This window comes from Aptenodytes forsteri, unplaced genomic scaffold, assembly GCF_000699145.1.
Source record: "Aptenodytes forsteri isolate BGI_AS27 unplaced genomic scaffold, ASM69914v1 Scaffold318, whole genome shotgun sequence".
Taxonomy (NCBI): Eukaryota; Metazoa; Chordata; class Aves; order Sphenisciformes; family Spheniscidae; genus Aptenodytes; species Aptenodytes forsteri.
In genome coordinates, this window is record NW_008794493.1 from 318,025 (window position 1) to 336,394 (window position 18,370).

General features: G+C 38.6%; 1 protein-coding gene across 1 annotated transcript in view; it reads left to right on the plus strand.

Moving 5' to 3' along the window:
• COL5A2 (collagen type V alpha 2 chain) overlaps positions 1-18,370 on the plus strand; it is a 113,571-nt gene that overhangs the window by 91,586 nt on the left and 3,615 nt on the right. The window contains exons 31-52 of the mRNA XM_009290962.1: positions 243-296; positions 628-672; positions 1,120-1,218; positions 2,073-2,180; positions 2,305-2,358; positions 4,132-4,185; positions 4,304-4,357; positions 5,400-5,453; positions 6,288-6,395; positions 6,503-6,556; positions 6,747-6,800; positions 7,915-8,076; positions 8,197-8,304; positions 9,309-9,416; positions 9,567-9,620; positions 9,944-10,051; positions 10,155-10,208; positions 11,535-11,642; positions 12,544-12,597; positions 13,316-13,423; positions 15,631-15,922; positions 16,846-17,033. Coding sequence (XP_009289237.1) covers positions 243-296; positions 628-672; positions 1,120-1,218; positions 2,073-2,180; positions 2,305-2,358; positions 4,132-4,185; positions 4,304-4,357; positions 5,400-5,453; positions 6,288-6,395; positions 6,503-6,556; positions 6,747-6,800; positions 7,915-8,076; positions 8,197-8,304; positions 9,309-9,416; positions 9,567-9,620; positions 9,944-10,051; positions 10,155-10,208; positions 11,535-11,642; positions 12,544-12,597; positions 13,316-13,423; positions 15,631-15,922; positions 16,846-17,033 — 2,082 coding nt within the window. The remainder of the gene's footprint in view (positions 1-242; positions 297-627; positions 673-1,119; positions 1,219-2,072; positions 2,181-2,304; positions 2,359-4,131; positions 4,186-4,303; positions 4,358-5,399; positions 5,454-6,287; positions 6,396-6,502; positions 6,557-6,746; positions 6,801-7,914; positions 8,077-8,196; positions 8,305-9,308; positions 9,417-9,566; positions 9,621-9,943; positions 10,052-10,154; positions 10,209-11,534; positions 11,643-12,543; positions 12,598-13,315; positions 13,424-15,630; positions 15,923-16,845; positions 17,034-18,370) is intronic.

Sequence of the window (18,370 nt, forward strand, 5' to 3'; positions counted from 1 at the left end):
TAAAGAACTTTATTTTTAGGGCTGATATGCATATGTCCTACAAATGTTAAAGAAGGGCTGCCATTTCATTTAGAGGGGGGAAAACACTTTGGTGCAATATTCAAGAAACTATTTCGCTTGGGAATCTCTGAGGGCATACTCTTGTACTGAGTATAATACTACATTCATATTCTTGGTGTCTTAGTTAAATCTGGATTTACATAACTTTCTATCATGTGACCATTTTATTTACTTTTTTACAGGGCTTGCCTGGGCCACCAGGTCCTCCAGGTGAGGGAGGAAAGCCAGGTGATCAGGTAATTTCTGTGTAATTTAACAAGAATTCACTTCATAAAGTAATTTTGCCTTTTCTTCTCTTTGTAATTTTCTTTCCCACTTTGTTTCAAAATATGTACTGATGTAGTCTGCAAGCTGTCTGAGAACTGCTTTTGGATAAAATAACTACTAGAATCTGACCATCTTCTTGGACTGAGTTGGACTATCTCCTCTTGTCATGGACAGATAATATTCAGAACTAGCCATCTACATTCATAGTGCTTTGGAAATGTAAATGTTTATCTCTAATTTCCATAACTATAAGGCTATGAATGATGCTTTCATTCTAATGGTGATTTCTCTTCTGCTTAGGGTGTGCCTGGAGATCCTGGAGCTGTTGGTCCATTGGGCCCTAGGGTAAGTATTTTATTTCAGAGTTTAAACATTCATAACAGTTCTGTGAGGTTGAAAGTTGATATGTAATGTGGACTTTAACAGCTAAAGTGAATATTTGGCTTTTTTCCCAACAAAATGCTTGTAAACATGGATATGTTTTAAGATGGTTTCTGTAAAACCTACCACCGTTAATGGTTTCATAGCTCATAAAGTGGTGTTGAGTACTAGCTGCTAAATGATTTGGTTTACAGCTGTGAAATGACAGTTTTTAGTTTGCTGAGCAATATGCTATTCCCCCTACCTTTAACAATAAAAGCACAAAGCCGGTTTTTATTTGATCAGGTATCCTAGAATTTGTTCACAGGCTCTTTGTTCAAATAGCAGTGCTGCACTTATGATGTATTTAGGATTTTGTCTACCAGAACTGTACCCTGACTTCTAAATAAGTAATAATTTTCCATTTTGTAGGGTGAACGTGGCAATCCAGGGGAAAGGGGAGAACCAGGTGCGTCAGGACTCCAGGGTGAAAAGGGTATGGCTGGAGGTCATGGTCCTGATGGTCCAAAGGTAAGCTGAGTGGACATTTGTGTTGCTGCAGTGATGTAATGTATAATTCTGGTCATTTGCACGAACATAGAGAGCTTTTTTATTATAAAAGGGATATCTTTTCATGAAAGGTATCTTGTTTATATAAGGGTTTTAGGAGGACATACAAGTTATTCCAGTATAACAATATTAATAACTTGCAAGATACTTAAATGTTGAGAAATCATGTTTTGTATTAATTTATATAGGTCCGAAGTTTAAAATGTTTTTTGAGTTTCTCAGTAGAACTGGGCAAAGCCATTTCTGAACTGCAGAAAACCTTCTAGCGATGTTTTAAGAGACATGTCAGTTTACAAAAAGACACTTGGCAGGGTTGAGTGTTTAAAAGAAAATGCTGAAAACTGCATGCCTTTCTTTCACCTGCAATTGATTTAATTAGGCCTAGGAAGGTCACCCCAAGTAGGGAGTGCCTCTAGTAATGTGGGACCTGTAATAGGCATGAGCTGTGAGAAGCAAAGAATAAATAAATAAAGCATCTCTACCCCTGGCAACTTCTACCTGTAGCTACTTTGTGTAATAAACCCATGTGGCGTCAAGGTAGAAAGATGGTTGAGCTTCTTTTTTTGCCTGTTCTCATCCCCAATATGCACTGAGCAAATACTAATGTATTTGGAAGGACTATGGTATTACAGCTGAACTTCCTGAGTAACACAATGGGAAAAGAAAAGTATTTGGACATGAATAAAGTCCAAACTTAAGAGAAAATTATTACTTAAAACTGTACCCCAGAGACACAGGCACAGTGTGTTCTGCAGCCTAGAGACAAAGACACTTCTCAGATGAGTAGACAGCAACTTGTTCTTCATTCGCTTCAGGGAAGCCCAGGCCCTAGTGGGACACCTGGTGATCCAGGCCCGCCGGGTCTTCAAGGTATGCCTGGAGAAAGAGGGATTGCTGGAACGCCTGGCCCCAAGGGTGATAGAGTAAGTCTGTTTATTTCTGTTGTCCTGAGTAGAATCACCTGTCTCTTAATACTGCAGTTATTCCAGGGTATGAACTACTCAGCATTCAGTGTTATACCTGAGACTTTCTGGGTATTTTCCATAGGGTGGCATTGGTGAGAAAGGAGCTGAAGGTACAGCTGGCAACGACGGGGCAAGAGTAAGTAAATCTATCGCTCTTTTTAGACCTAGTCTTCACACACCAGATTATTTATTGTGCTAGGGGTACTCGGCTCATAAAGTTAAACACTACTCACTTGGCAACATCATGGGTTGACAGTCATTCTCGTTACCACTACCCTCCAAATTTTCAAGTTTTCCAAGACTGCTGTGCACAATGTTTTGGGATGTCTGTGTTCCAAGCCCCTGTTTTGTATCATCAATAATGAGAGTTAAGATGTCAATGATAAGGATTCCCAGAAGTAGCGTGTTGATTTGGGATTCAGCTAAGCTAACTGTAGTAAAAATATGCCAATATTATGCCAAAAAGCAGACCTTTCAGCTCAGACTCTTGGACTAAGGCAGATGCCTGCTTATTGTTTGGATTGAGTTGCCCACAGTCTGTCCTGAGTTTCACAGGTGAAAATTCCTGTAAATGTACTAAGCCCCATATAGGCAGTAAGTCGCCGATGCTTCTGGAAAGCTTTGAATCTCCTGTGCATAAATAACATGGCTAGTCTGCTCAAGACATGTTCAAAACATGTTGCGCACACTCTTCTGCATAGATCAACTGTCCAATAATCCCAAATGCGCTGGGTTTGCTGTGTATGCACTGACCATATTTTCTTCCCAGAAGTTATTGGGGTTACTTTTTACATGAATCACATATATCTGAGATTCTTGGGTTTTGCAAACCAGTTGGAGTACTAGCTGCTAGGCATTTGGAAATCTGAGGTACATTCAAAAGATGAGGATCCTGCCTGGACTAAATTTATAGTTAAAGAGGAAAAGGGTTTTGGAGAAACCCTAGTATACAGAAGCAGTAACTTAAAATTACCAGTTATGAGCTGGAATTACTTATGTAAGTCAGCTATTATCCAAAGATACAGAACAGTTCTTAGTCATTGTAAGGCGTGTTTATAGCTTACAGTAACTAATGAACAGGTAAAGTAATGGTGAGCTAAATGTACATCCCTGTTCTAAAGCCAGGTATCTGCAGACATCACTGCTACCTACCGCTAGAGCATTGATGGCATTGCAGTATCCTTTGTTAATGCCTTCTTTTTTTTTTGTGTTTCTCTACAGTTTGAACTAAGTTCCGGTGCAATTTTTTTGTGGGAGGGGGAATTTTGTTCAAGACAAACTTGGTGCAAGTTTGCGGTACTCTGCTTCTAATGAAAGAGAATTGTAATTGGGATATCTAAATATTCAGGAAGGTAATATAGTTAGTGCTGTGGGATCATTATGTGGAGTTGATGGGTTTGGATGGAGAATTTGCAACCCATTTGCCTAACTGTCTCATGAAGAGAAAAAGGACACTTTCGAGGAGTTTGCAAGGTATAAATGAATCTTCAAAATTAATGATGGACACTTTAAAATTAATTTAAACAGTTAAGTACTAGCATAAAAGAAAGAGAGTTTCTGTGCAAGTGGGGGAAAAGGACTTAATTTCCTCCTGAGAGAGCAAAATAAAGCCAGGGCATTTTTTTATCATTGGCCTTATTCACAAACACTGCATAAAGGAGAAGATGAAGTTAGTGAAGAAAGAGAGAATGAAGGAAAGCAGGGCTTTTGAGATGAAGGATTTTGGTCAGGGGGAGAGGAAATGCAAGTCAATTTTAGATAAAGAAGACCCAACAAGTTTTCAGAGATAAAGGAGAAGAATTTAAAGGAATGAAAAAGCATATGGAAATAGTAACATATGAGAAGTTTTAAACTAACTGTTTTGAAGCATCACTTCTCTAACTTCCTTTCATCTTAATTTGTTCAAAAGGGTCTCCCTGGTCCAATAGGCCCAATGGGTCCAGCAGGTCCCACTGGTGAAAAGGTAAACAGATTTTTATTCCATTCCCTACTGAAGTTTCTTAATATCACACTTTATTGGCACTTTTGCTACTCATCAAATAAGTTACTTGGGAAATAATAACCTTTAATTTCATTTTAAGGGTGAACCAGGTCCTCGAGGTCTAGTTGGTCCTCCTGGCTCCCGTGGAAACCCTGTGAGTAAACATGTTTGGCTTTTGCCTGGTGCAAGTTAACAATATCTAACACTCATCCAAACTCCAGGCATTTGTCTCATTTACCGATATGTTTTCCTCTTTTTCTTCGCCTTCCTTTGTAGCCAAAATCTGTAGTTCTGTCTTGATGTTGTGAACTTGCAAAACTATTAGCAGATTTTGTTCCTCTGTCCTATACTTGTTTTAGGACAAACTTAACAGAGTTACCCTCATTTACCTCACTCCTGAAAGTATGCCACCACTTCTAATTGTTTAAATGTTTTTAAAAGCATGCCCATACCAGATACTACTGTACACATACAAATAGTTAGATGGACAAAGCGCGGAGGTATATCTTAGTTCATCTAGTTATGTTAACTCTTGTCATCTTCCATCTCTTTGTGATTTTAAGGATTTTAAGGGTTGACTTTGATGAGGGAATTACAGGCTCAGCCCTTCTAGATCCTTCATACTGCTTGGAATTGATTATGTCTCTGTCATAAATCAGAACAATCTTATTTCCAGTATAAATTGGAACAGCTTCCACCCCTCTAGGGAGTGCTGGAGCTTGGCAGTCTTCAGCTCCTTCTTTTCCAAACAAATGTTGTGTGTAAAGCTCAGTTGAAGCAGCTCATAGCCCAGTCTGACCTTGTAGAAGAATACATCTTTGAACTACTGTTTTTTTTCCCAGTCTATCTGATTGGAAATGGTAGGTTGCATAAAGTGTGTGCTCTTTGGCTAATAGTGCTATCTCTGGAAGTGGTTATGAGCAGAATTTCTCCTACTGTGGTTTTAGTGCTTGCTCATGCCTTCCATCCCTAAATCCTGAAAGTTTAAATATAGTCTTGAACACATGGCAGACCTTAACATCATAGTTAACATCGTTTATTTTGTGATTAAAAGATAATTTTATTCTGATTAATAGAGCAAAAGTACAGTCACACTTAGTAAACAGTTAACATCCTTTCTTGTATATTTAACTGTAAATTATACTGTATATAGAAAGATGGTTGTTAAATACAATTATTCAAATTTTTTTGACCAGGGCTCCCGAGGAGAAAATGGCCCAACTGGCGCTGTTGGTTTTGCTGGTCCTCCGGTATGTGTTTTGTAACACTAATGAGTTTCCTTAGTCATGCTTTGACATACTTAGTTTCCTTCATTATGAATAATACTGCAGTGTTCTGGAACGTGAGTCACATTTTTGTTGCAAAAAGAGCTGTTTATTTTTCCCATCAGTATATCAAGTCAAGAAAAGAGCCAATAAATACCCTAGATAGTTGAAAAGTGGTTTTGTTGATTAGATTATGTAATTGTTCACCAGATTTCATATTTTCATGAATATGCTATGTTGCTCCTTTGAGATTAAAATGAGGCAAGTTATAAAGTGTCATCTACTGAAGGTAGCAAAGATTTGCTCCATGAGTAGTGAAGGCTGGAATGAGTTGATGGACCAAATGGAAGGTTTGTGAATTTTGCAGTGAATACCCTAAACTTTCCCACAGCCTAAATACTCTGTTTCAGACCTTTCACAAAAGGTCAGGCACCTGCTTCCCTTGGTGGTGGGGAAAAAAAAAAAAAGGCTAGAAAAGACAATGTTTGTTCAGTTCCTTTTGCTTTTAGGTATGTAATAGCTGCTGAGGAAAATAGAAAATCTAAAGAAAAGAAAAATGTGAGCTAGATAAGAAAATATTTTAAATGGAAATACTGACTTCACAGACTGTTCAGAAAAACTCATCTGTGATCTTCTAAAGACTGTACTGAACTGTTACAGTTCTCTTGAACTGAACCGTTAAGCAAATGCAGTGTTTTCTGGGCTGATTTGTTCTTTTATTTTTTGCCTTCTAGAAATTCCCTGAAAAATGACTTTGTTAGGCTGGAAAGATTTGGTATTCTCTGACATGATGTCTCTTCTAAATATTATTTCTTATAGGGCCCTGATGGTCAGCCAGGTGTGAAAGGTGAACCTGGAGAACCTGGACAGAAAGGAGATGCTGGATCTCCAGGACCACAGGGTCTTGCTGGGTCTCCTGGTCCACCAGTAAGTATAAATAACATCGTCAGAGAACCAGTGGCATAGGCTGATCTTGCTTATTTAAAATGTTCTGGGTGTTCACTATCACCCTTCTCTTTCTCCTTTCCTCTTAGGGTCCTCCAGGTGTGCCCGGTCTGAAAGGTGGTAGAGGAACTCAGGGTCCACCTGTAAGTAGATTTTATTTTTTGTGACCTGACTGCAGATAATCTAATACTGATATTTTATTTATCATTCCTCATCTCAGCTTGTTTTTCACAGTCTGTAATTATAACATTTGCTCACTAATTCAGCTGAGAACATTTGAGGTAACCAGTGCTGTATTTCTTTCAATAAAGTTGGCATTAAAATGTTTTTTAGGGTGCTACTGGATTTCCAGGATCTGCTGGAAGAGTTGGGCCTCCAGGACCTACTGTAAGTCAATTGTCGTATTCCCAATAGGTATGTTTTATAAACTGGTTGTTGAAAACCTGAAGACTAAATAAAGCAGGAAAGGTCAAGCGGTGTTTATGGCCTGATGCTATAGAAGAGAACAGCTTGTCAGCACTGACTTCTGTGACTGCATGCTTACATCCAACTTCATTAAATAAAACTCATTAGTCTCGGGCTTGATCCAGTGTCAGTGTATCCAAGTTAGTGCAAGACTTTTCACTGTGTTAAGCAGGCTTTGAGCTGTTCAAGCTGCTCTAATGACTTACTTGCTTACAGGAACAAAACAACAACCTATATCTTCCTGTACTTTTAACTTTTTTGTCTCTTCAGTGGTGACTGAAGTTAGGAGAGTTTTTGGAAAAGGAAGAGGTCTCTGCTGGGCTATCTCATTGGTGGAGTTACTCATAAGATCCATTAAAATAAATTAAAAAAACCCAAAAACAAAACCACAAAATCTCTTATGTCTAAACATTTTCAAAAACACTTAAAAAAAAAAATTAGCTGTGGATCAACAAGTGAGGATTCAACTCCGCACAGAGAACTGTGTCACTCTCTTCATATGTCTTTTAATGTTTTGATGAGAAAAATAACTTGCAGTCATTGTGAGTTTATCAAAAGGTGAAGTTTATGGAAAACATAATATAAATGTGAACTCTTTTAAAAGTATTTGAGAAATGAACAAAGGTCCATTAAAACACGAATTTGTACCATGTGAATGAAAAGTTTGAATATGGACTTTAGCTTGATGATATTGGAAAGAATGGGCAAGGTTGAGTTTTCTAGAAGTAGTTGTACACCTGAGGTAAAAAAAAGAGAAAAAAAAAAGAAACAAACATAAAACAGTGTCTTTTAAAGGAGGGAGTTTGGAATTGCAAATTATGGGGGGAGAGGGTGGAGCTTGGACATAATTTCATGAGATGTTTATTTCATCTCATTTATTTGATCATAAATGAGATGATAATAGCTCTTAGCTCGTTCACACTTTGGGCCTTCCTTAGAGTATACATATTCATAGTTAATCAAAACACAGTCCTTAGAATTTAATTGTCCTGATCAGAAAAGGGTCCAATGTAATGAGGTGTTTTAATCTTCTTAGGGAGCTCCAGGGCCTGCTGGGCCTATTGGTGAGCCAGGAAAAGAAGGTCCCCCAGGTCTTCGTGGTGATCCCGGTTCTCATGGCCGTGTGGGAGATCGAGGACCAGCTGGGCCTCCTGGTGGTCCCGGAGACAAGGGTGACGCAGGTGAAGACGGGCAGCCGGTACGTCCTGGTTGATGTTACTAATTCTCCCTAGACCACCTCTAGGCTTGGTCTCGTTGTTACTTATACTTATTGCTACTGAAATGATAGTAACATTGTTTTATCCTTTGCGGATTTCAGGGCCCTGATGGCCCCCCTGGTCCAGCAGGAACTACTGGTCAAAGAGGTATTGTTGGTATGCCAGGACAGCGAGGGGAAAGAGGCATGCCAGGGCTGCCGGGTCCTGCAGTAAGTAACGACCAAGTCAATATGCCACCAGCTTGGGCATTCTCATCCTCTTTGTGGGATTGAGAGCATAGCGCCCCATAGCATGAGGGGAAAGTTGGAAAACTCCAATTGCAGGAGTGAATATAGAGAGAATAGTAAATAACTAAATCTCATGCAAATGTATGAGGTGGGAGGTTTTGTTTCTGCCATAATGGGAGATCTGAACCTGAATTAAGAGTAAGTGGGTAATAGCATTAAGACTTCTGGCTAAAATGTTCCTACTTGACTTAAAACTAGATCCTTGAAAAAAAACAACCCCTGACTCTTCATTTAGGTGCCCAAAGGTCACTTGAATGTGAGTAAATACTCTGTAACTGCTATTTCATAAATTGTGAACTACAGTCTTCAAAATGGCCATTTGTGCTCTCTTCGTTTTCGTGTAGGATTTATAGATATTTATTGGAAAGCCTAATGATCCAGGAGATCAAGTCATTAAATAGAGTATTAGTAAAGAGATGGTATGGAGGATCTGCCATTGCCGCTGGATTCATAAAGTCAATTTATAGTTAAAGTTGGCTAGAAATTATTCTAGGCTAACAAGATTTGTTGGTGCTGAGACAGACAAAAAAAATAATCATGTTACTTATTTCAAACTGCATTACATTTTTCCAGAGTCAAAAAGACCTTACCTATTGCAGATAATGCCATCAGACATACTGATATATGAAGGGACTGTGTGCTTAGAGAGTTGCTACTAGACAGACTAACTTCAAGTGCAGCTTCTAGTCAATAGAAGCCTATTCAAAAGCAACTAACACAATTAAACTGCTTAAAGATACACAGTAGATTAAATATATATTCAAAATCTGTCAGAACGCTTTCATTAATTACCAGTTTTTGGAAGTTACAAATGTTGATGGTACTTCAGACTGGATTAATGAGTAGTGTTTTGCAGGCAGCAGTTTTTTTGTGCTTTCTTTGTTTTGCAATTAAAATTTTGATACGCTATTTCTCATCTTTTTTAGGGTACACCAGGAAAACAAGGTCCCACGGGGCCACCTGGTGATAAAGGTCCCCCAGGACCTATTGGCCAGTCAGGTGCCACTGGACCTGTAGGTGAAGCTGGTCCAGAAGTAAGTATTAGAGCCTCGTAACATGCAAAAAAAGACTAGTGGTTATTCTCCTCAACTTGAAGTTAGAGGTGGAGAACAACTTTCTAGTTCTTATAGAAATGCAAGATTACAGAGCTAATCAATAGCCCTATTTTTATTCCATAACTCTAGGGACCTGCTGGTAATGATGGTACTCCTGGACGAGATGGAGCTGTTGGAGAACGTGTAAGAATATATTGTTTCTTAAGTCACTTCTGGAAATCTCCATTTTTATTATTGACTTATTGTAGATTTTCTCTTCATTCAGTTAACCTGAATGGAGAACTTGTTCTGAAAGTGTATCACAGCTTTCAATAAGTAGTACCTCTCAAAGTTGAGGAAACCTGGCTAAGAACACCTGCCTCCAAAAGCTCAGACTTGAGTTCTTACAGAAGGAATATCTTTGTAGATTGTAATTGCTAGAAAATAGATTAGCAATTCTAGAGTCCTGCTGCTTTGGTCTAGTCCAGTCCTCTTTAGATAAATAATGTTGAAATTATGTTTTGCAGGGTGATCGTGGTGAACCTGGCCCTGCAGGCTTACCAGGTTCCCCAGGGGGTCCAGGAACTCCAGGTCCTGTTGGCCCTCCAGGAGATGCAGGTCAAAGAGGTGAAACTGTAAGTGAGACTTTTTTTTTTTTTTAATACTTTGTTTATCAAAAAACTATTGTATATGCTTTTGTGCATTGCTTCACATATCTTCTGTATGCAATCTTTGTAGGGTTCTCGAGGTCCGATGGGTCCCCCAGGTCGTGCAGGAAAAAGAGGTTTGCCTGTAAGTTCTCCATGATCACTGTGGTTTTATCTGAGATGCTTTTTACAGGAAAGTGTCGGAGGAATTGAGCCCAAATTAGAATGCTGAACAGGGCTTCAACTTTTAGTGTTCTGACTGCAAGTGGATGCAGGTAGTCTTCTGAGCTGCAAAGCTGTGCAAATCTGTTTGAATACACTAGTATTTCTACACTTTCTTTAAAAATACTCTGCAGAGAAATAACAAATGCTTTGGAAGCCTCTTTATTTGGAGTGTGTTGCTGTCTGGATGATGGTAGGACCTGAGTTAGCAAATGGCTAGAGTCTGTGTTTGACAATTCAGATAAGGGGTAAAGAAATGAATGCTGAACAAAAAGGCAGATTTTTGGATAAAAATGGCAGAAATATAACAAAATCACCTGTTCCCATGAAACTGCCTTATTCAACTCAAGAGATTCTGACTTCAGTCCAAATGGAAAAACAAACAAAACCCATCCTTTTGTGTTACATAACTCTCTTACAATCCAAGCTTGGAACAAAAAATTAATTGCAAACTTGGGAAATTCAAAAGAATGTTGTCCTGTCCCTAAGCAGAAGTCATATGAGAGACAGGAAAAGTTTATTGAGTAGTTAGTGATGATGATTTCATTGATAAACTGGAATCTGGCATTGAGAAATTTAGCATGCAATTTGGGCTGAGAAATATAGAATTGAAAGCAGAAGCCATTTTTTCCAATGATTCTTGAATTAGTATGAAAAGTTTGAAACTCTCAAAAATACCAAGAATGAAATTGTGGCGGGGGGGGGGGGAAGCTATTTGTACTGGGAAGCCTGAAAGTTGTTGTCTGTAGTCAGGGAATGTAACTTCAGTTGTACTTTAATCATAGTGAAGGTGAAAAGAGCTGTGAGAAGTAAAGATGCAACATGGAGGATTTCATACGGAAAATATGTTTTATCATTATGAGTCTGTGAGAGATCCACAATATTTCAATCTCATCTATGAAAATAATTTGCCATATCCAGTAAAGCAAAGAAATTTCTTAAAAATCTTAAGAATTTCATTATATGAATTATTTAGTATCATGATTACAGGTTTTTTTTGACTGTATTATGAAGCTAAATAGACTAAATTTACCACAACTATAATTCAGCACTACACAGTTTTCTGTCATTATTTACTAATTCTTTGGTAAAAAATTAAGATTCTTGGAGCTGCCCCAACGTCACCTTCTTCTAGCTTTAGAAGTGAAGGAGGTCTGAATGCAGTGTCTAAAAGCAAACGAGGGGTTTTTGAGGTTGGCTTTTTTTTTTTCCAGTTCAGAATTTTACATTTCATCACTGATATTTACAGGGTCCCCAAGGACCTCGTGGTGACAAAGGTGACAATGGAGATCGAGGCGATAGGGGCCAGAAAGGACACAGGGGTTTCACTGGCCTTCAGGGTCTTCCTGGTCCTCCTGTAAGTTGTTCTGTTTTTTCTATAATTTTATTTCCTTGATAGTTAAATAATGTATCAGGAACATAGTTATTTAAAATAGAAAAAAAAGCAAACGAGTTGGGTTTTTTTCCCCGCAAGGTGTTTGTGAGTGGCCTGGCTTGTCTGTACTTACTAATATTTTTAATGCAATTTTACAACACTATTGCATGATGAAGTAACCCGTGCTTTGCAAGATATGTGTTGTCCTACTCTTGTTCCATTTGTGCCAGTTCTGCAGTGACAGATCACTGACAGTCTACGACCTGTCAGCAGAAGACGATAACAAAAGTTGATAGTTTCAGATAAGCCCATTAGAGTGTGAAATGGTTTTTGCCAGCGTTTGAACTCTCTACAGTCAAGGAATCAAATGCAAAATCCCGTGAGGACTGTGATGGTATCTCTCGCTAATATTTGCAAGAACTTCATGATTTCAGTGGCAATTGAAATGCCATGGAAAACTTAATTTTTCTTTACATTGATCCTGTGCAAGAGCTGGAAGGTTCAACATGCAGGAAGAGTCAACAAAAAACCCGAACACCCAAAGCATCTTTCCACGTCATAATAGCATCGTCAGTTACTCTTTTGTAAGCCAATCTGATTCTAAATGTCATGAAAGCAAGGCTTTTCTGCAGAAACAACTTTATTTATAGCCAAGCACCAGTACATTCTATTTATCTAAATTGTGATTACAGTTGTTACTCTGTCTTTGTGACAAAAGAGAACAATAGAATGAAAATGAATCGTAAGAGGGAAAGGTACTACCCATTGTTCATGTATATTATAATCCTATTCATATAGAATTGTGTATATCACACACTACTTCTTTAAAACTAAAGGAACATGCTTTAAATGTGACAATGATACGGTAATTTCTTCTGTTTAGGGTCCTATTGGTGAACAGGGCAGTCCTGGCATTCCAGGCCCATTTGGTCCTCGGGTGAGTATAATGTTTCAGATTTAAGGTTTTTCTTTCTTGGTTTTTTTCCACAATCAGATCTCTATTTCTGCTTCACTTTTATTTCACTTGCTTTCATTGATTTCAGTATCATGTTGTGATTACCCTACTATCTTGCTGAGAGACATTACCTTGTTTAATATAGCAACACTTTGACATAAGTGTAGTTTATAGCTAGATAAAAAGGTCAGTTCAGAGTAACTACAGCGCTACAGTCTCTTTTTACAGACACTTTTGCTGCAGCTGATGCGAAGCCGTATGCATCAGCTGCATAGGCCAAATATGCTAATTGCTACTCTGCCTTTCATACCCCCATGTATGTCATTCACCCAAAAGTAAAGGAGAAATATGACTCCCTTGGATGTTCCCAAGTGACAATCTCTGAGTCTGTATACATGTGGGTGTACAGCAGCTACTCCAGTTTGCGTAGCACCTGGAATTGAACCCACTCAAATGGTTTAGGAAAAAATATACAGCTGATCCAAAGTATATTGGCTGAGGTGATTGACTTCAGAACAGCAACATTGAAACTGTCTTCTTTCTTTTAGAGAAGAAGAAAAAGGGTGATTTTTAGAAGTTTGGTAATAGACACAAATAATTGGATTGCTTTCCTGAAAAGATATTGCTTGTAAAGGGCTGTTTTGTATAACTTTGTTATTAAATGCTACAATACATTCCTTCTTTCTCTTATATTTTCTAGGGTCCCCCAGGTCCAGTTGGTCCTTCCGGCAAAGATGGAAGTCCTGGTCCACTTGGGCCAATTGGGCCTCCTGGTGTTAGAGGGAGTGTAGGAGAAGCTGGACCTGAGGTAAATTGATGGGAATATGGAGGGAAAAGGTTACCTTCAAATAATGAGATTTTTTACAGTCTATTGCATCACTTTCTCAAACATCCATGAGCTCAAGACAAATGGTAAGATTTGATACAGTTTCTCCAACAAATAGCCAGGGTAACTGTGTATTGAAAGGGCTCATTTCTTACTCATTTTCATCTTCCGGACCTGTGAGGATCCCAGTCTCATCCACCTGTGCTCTCCTTAGGCCAACCTGGCGCTACTTCTGCAGTTAGCTCACTGGATCCTGCTGGATCTGCAGTTCAACATGGCTATTTGGCAAGTTGCGTCCTAAAACCTCAGGCCTAAGCATAGGTCAGTTGGTGTATCTGGAACCAGCAGTAGTTCAAAGTCAGTAGTCCCTCAAAGGTGGCACTGGATTAGAACAGCCATGTGACTGATTGCCAGCAGCATACTCCATCATGCCTTGCGTTAAGGAAATCCTTCAGTCCAAATGAACAGCCCAAACTCTAACACTCAGCTCAGCTGACCTTCAGCCTGATCTGAGGTTTACAGACATCAACCGTGAGCTGATTCTCAACTAATGAAAAATAGTTTGACCGTTTTGGAAAAAGTCCTAAACCTTTGCTAAACACCCCAGGCATATTCTACATTTACCGATTTGCGATACCCTGTCATAAAACGTAAGTTATGCTATCCCAAGGAAGATAAGTTAGAAAATTATAGGGATTTGAAAAGGGTGATCTTGATGATCACATGAAGAATTAGAAGGCAGGTATTCTTTATTTTGGGGAAGAAGTGGAAAAGGTGGAATAAAATATATCCCAAGGAGATAAGTTAGAAAATTATAGGGATTTGAAAAGGGTGATCTTGATGATCACATGAAGAATTAGAAGGCAGGTATTCTTTATTTTGGGGAAGAAGTGGAAAAGGTGGAATAAAATAATGAGCAAGACAGAGAAAGCAGTTTCTGCTGGTTTTCTGTCTTGTAAGACATGGTGTTTCCTGTGTTTATCGTGTGCTAGTATTCACCCTATTTCATTTGAATTTCTGCCAATTATCGGTATCTCCACTTCTGCTGAGGCACCAAGACTTGAATGAAGAATCTATGGTAGAGTGTAAGAATATAGCGTGTATCCAAATCCTTCACCTGCGTAATGAGACAGTACAAGAAATATCGCATACCAGTAACTTCAGTTTTGCTTTCCATGGTGGCTCGCTGCAACTATAAATTGGAACCACAAAGCAAGAAATAAAAGTTAACATTTCATTTGTCGGATGCAACGTGTATTAGTTTGGGTGTGTGCTCTGTAGTAAACACTTGGAGCACTAGTTGTGAATTCTGAAGTAATTACTCCCAAAGCAAATGCCACGTTCTGATATACCATCTGATGCACCAGAGCATCAAACTTACAATGAAGGTATGTTACAGACTTTCTGCTGCCAAAGAAGAGCTGGCACAGCCTGCAGGTGGAGATATATTTATTAACAGATATATTCTGTCTCAAGACTCAGTTACCTCCCCAGGTGTCACTATTCAGGCTGACAGAAGGACCTCACAACCCGTCATTCAGGAAAACATACATAGTCAGGAAAACACCTGCTCTGCCAAGTAAGGATGATGCAGATTCTGTCTCTCATACCTGTGGCCAGAAAGCTCAGCACTGTGCGGGATAAATGCAAAGATATTTCTAGTTCCAAATTTTCCATCCAGGCTTTACTAATTGAAAATGTGCCTGAGGCTACTCAGGGGAAGCAGGAATTTTAGATTGCTCTAAAAATCACTTACAGCTGTTGGGAATTTTAAGAAATAAAGTTATTAGGCAGGGATTTGAACAAGGAGGGACAGATGGCTTAAAAAAGTGGAATGAGGAGGCCATTCTTTGATGACATTTTCCAGCTGTTAAGTCTGAAATGGGGAGTAAGAAAAAGTTGAGCAAGGTATTAAGACAGGCAGAGAGAGCACGAAGCAGAGAGAATACCTCACATGCAGTTCTAATCTCTTACCCCTGTTCCTGGAAATGTGAATTGTTTATCTATATCTGAATTTTCCCTGTGCATTAGGGTGACTGGCTGTGAAGTTTTGCTTTTTTAGTGGCTCACTTTGCTATCATTTTGCATAGTGTTTACTCTGCTGTGCCTCTATTGCCTTTTTTGGTTTTTGGGGGTTTTTTTTTGGTTTTTGATTGTTTTTTTGTTTGGTTTTTTTTTTCCAACCTTAGGGTCCACCAGGTGATCCTGGCCCTCCTGGCCCTCCAGGACCTCCAGGCCATCTCACTGCTGCCATTGGTGACATTATGGGACACTATGATGATGCTATGGCAGATCCACTACCTGAGTTTACTGAAGATGAAGCAGCCCCAGATGACCATAATAAAACAGACCCAGGAGTCCATGCCACATTGAAGTCACTCAGCAGCCAGATTGAGACTATGCGCAGCCCAGATGGTTCAAAGAAACACCCAGCACGGACTTGTGATGACCTGAAGCTGTGCCACCCATCCAAGAAGAGCGGTGCGTATAAACACACCATCTCCTGTATGTGCCATGTGATTCTGTCTTATTTCCAGTAGACACTTGTTCACTGGAAAAAAAAGTGTAATACAGATTTTGATGGTCTAAATTGACATTCACACTAGGAACTTGAAAACTTCTTGCCAGTGAAGTATATATTCTAATGTATCCCATATTTATTTATTCAGCAGTATTTTAAAATCTGAAATATTTTATACTTCCATGCAACACTACTTCTGAAAGTGTTTTCACCATGGAATATCACTTATATGATGACAGACCTAGGTTGGTACACCAGTTGTGAATATTTGCTTAATTGCTATTAGCTCAAAATGTTACCTGTGGGCTGACAACCTTCGTGTGCTTTCCATGCAGAATTCTCTGCTGCTGCTCCATAGTGGCAATTCGTAGGTGGTAACGTGCTAACGTGCCATTTAGGACTTTCCCTAATTTATATGGATTACCAGTGATAAATCAGAACAGACTGGAAGGTAGAGATAATTTGCGGCAGGCCTTACCAGCTTTTTCCCTGTTTCCTGAAACTTTGCCTCCAACATCAACATTAGGAAGGGCTGCCACTGGTTTCTCATATGTAGGGAAAACTGTCTTCTAGCCATTGTGTGTTCTGTACGCTCTTGAAGTGTCCAGGAGCTTTGCAGTGGATTTAAACAACCTTAACCTTAAACAACTTTCAAGTCTGCGTTCCCCAGTTTTGAAATATTTGAGATGCTGGTCAGCTTGTATCTTGAAGTAACATTATAGCGTATACCTGATGCACACATCAAAACATGCAGCAGATGATGTGAAACATACACCTGTTTTCCTTGTGTTTTGTACTGTCATGACATACTTTTGCTTATATCTCCCCAGTTATTTCAAGAATCTTAATAATGTCACGGAATCACATTTTATGTTCTTTGTAGGTGAATATTGGATTGATCCTAACCAGGGATGTGTTGAAGATGCTATAAAAGTATATTGCAACATGGAAACTGGAGAGACCTGTATTTCTGCAAACCCATCTACTATACCACGTAAAACATGGTGGGCCAGCAGGTCATCTGATGTAAAGCCCATTTGGTATGGCCTTGATATGAACAGGGGATCACAGGTAACTAAATATATTTAATGTCAAGAATCGACTTCTATGAAACTTGTTTCCTTCTGGTTTAGAGCTTCATCTGCTATTCTGAGCAGATTCTGCTACAGTCAGAACATTATAACTATTGATAGACTGGCTTATATTCAATTGGTTGTTATCATACAGTAATTACAGGAAAGAGCTGGGAGAAACAATGCAAGTGCATCCAAGGCAGGATTGGCTACAAGTCATACCATTGCTGGAAGAGACTTGTTTCTCTTGATCCCAAAAACTTCAACTTCTCTAGCAGTCTACTTCAGTAACTCGTTATCCTTGTCCTTAAAAAGTGTACTTTTACTCTAATATATGATTTAAATCACTGCTGTTTTAATTGAATTCTACCCTTTTTTTCAGAAAGCTCTTTACTGCTAAAAAATACAAAGCTTACTTTATAAATCCTCTCTTTTAATTGAATTCTACCCTTTTTTTCAGAAAGCTCTTTACTGCTAATAAAAAATACGCTTACTTTATAAATCCTCTCAGCTAATCCGTTTTTTAAAAAAGTATGATTGTTATCATATGTGTCAGAATGCTCCATCAGTCTCCAGGCAGACAAAAATTCCACTCTTAGCTTTCTGTCAGGTTTTCCTTCTGTGGTAACTTCTAAAAGCAGGCTTAATGATCCTGACAAATAACTTAAGTTTATGCTGTGCAAAGTATATAATTAATTAACAAGCTTTTGCCATTTTTATTCCTAGTTCATCAAATCAAATTATCATATGTGTCAGAATGCTCCATCAGTCTCCAGGCAGACAAAAATTCCACTCTTAGCTTTCTGTCAGGTTTTCCTTCTGTGGTAACTTCTAAAAGCAGGCTTAATGATCCTGACAAATAACTTAAGTTTATGCTGTGCAAAGTATATAATTAATTAACAAGCTTTTGCCATTTTTATTCCTAGTTCATCAAATCAAAAGCACAGAAAATATTTCCAATTGTTATTTCACAGGAAGTAATTAAATATCTGTAAATATTTGGTGTGTAAAAATAATAGTGCTGTTATCAGTTGGATGCCTGATGGCGGTTCAGAACTTCAACAATTGAGAACAGATGTGATATTGATTGCTTTTTATTGAGATGCTTTCACTTATTGTTAAATTCAGGAGAACTTGCCATGACCCAAGATGTCACAGTTGACGTTTAGCTGCCTGCAGAGCTACACATAGGGTTTTTGGAAGTCAGGTGCTCTTTAGAGGAAGAAATTATCTTCAGGAATACTATAAAAGAATATTTAATTTTTGAAAACACTGTCCAATTTGATAACTAACAGCATGATCTGTGTAATAGTCATATGCACTCCCTACAGAATC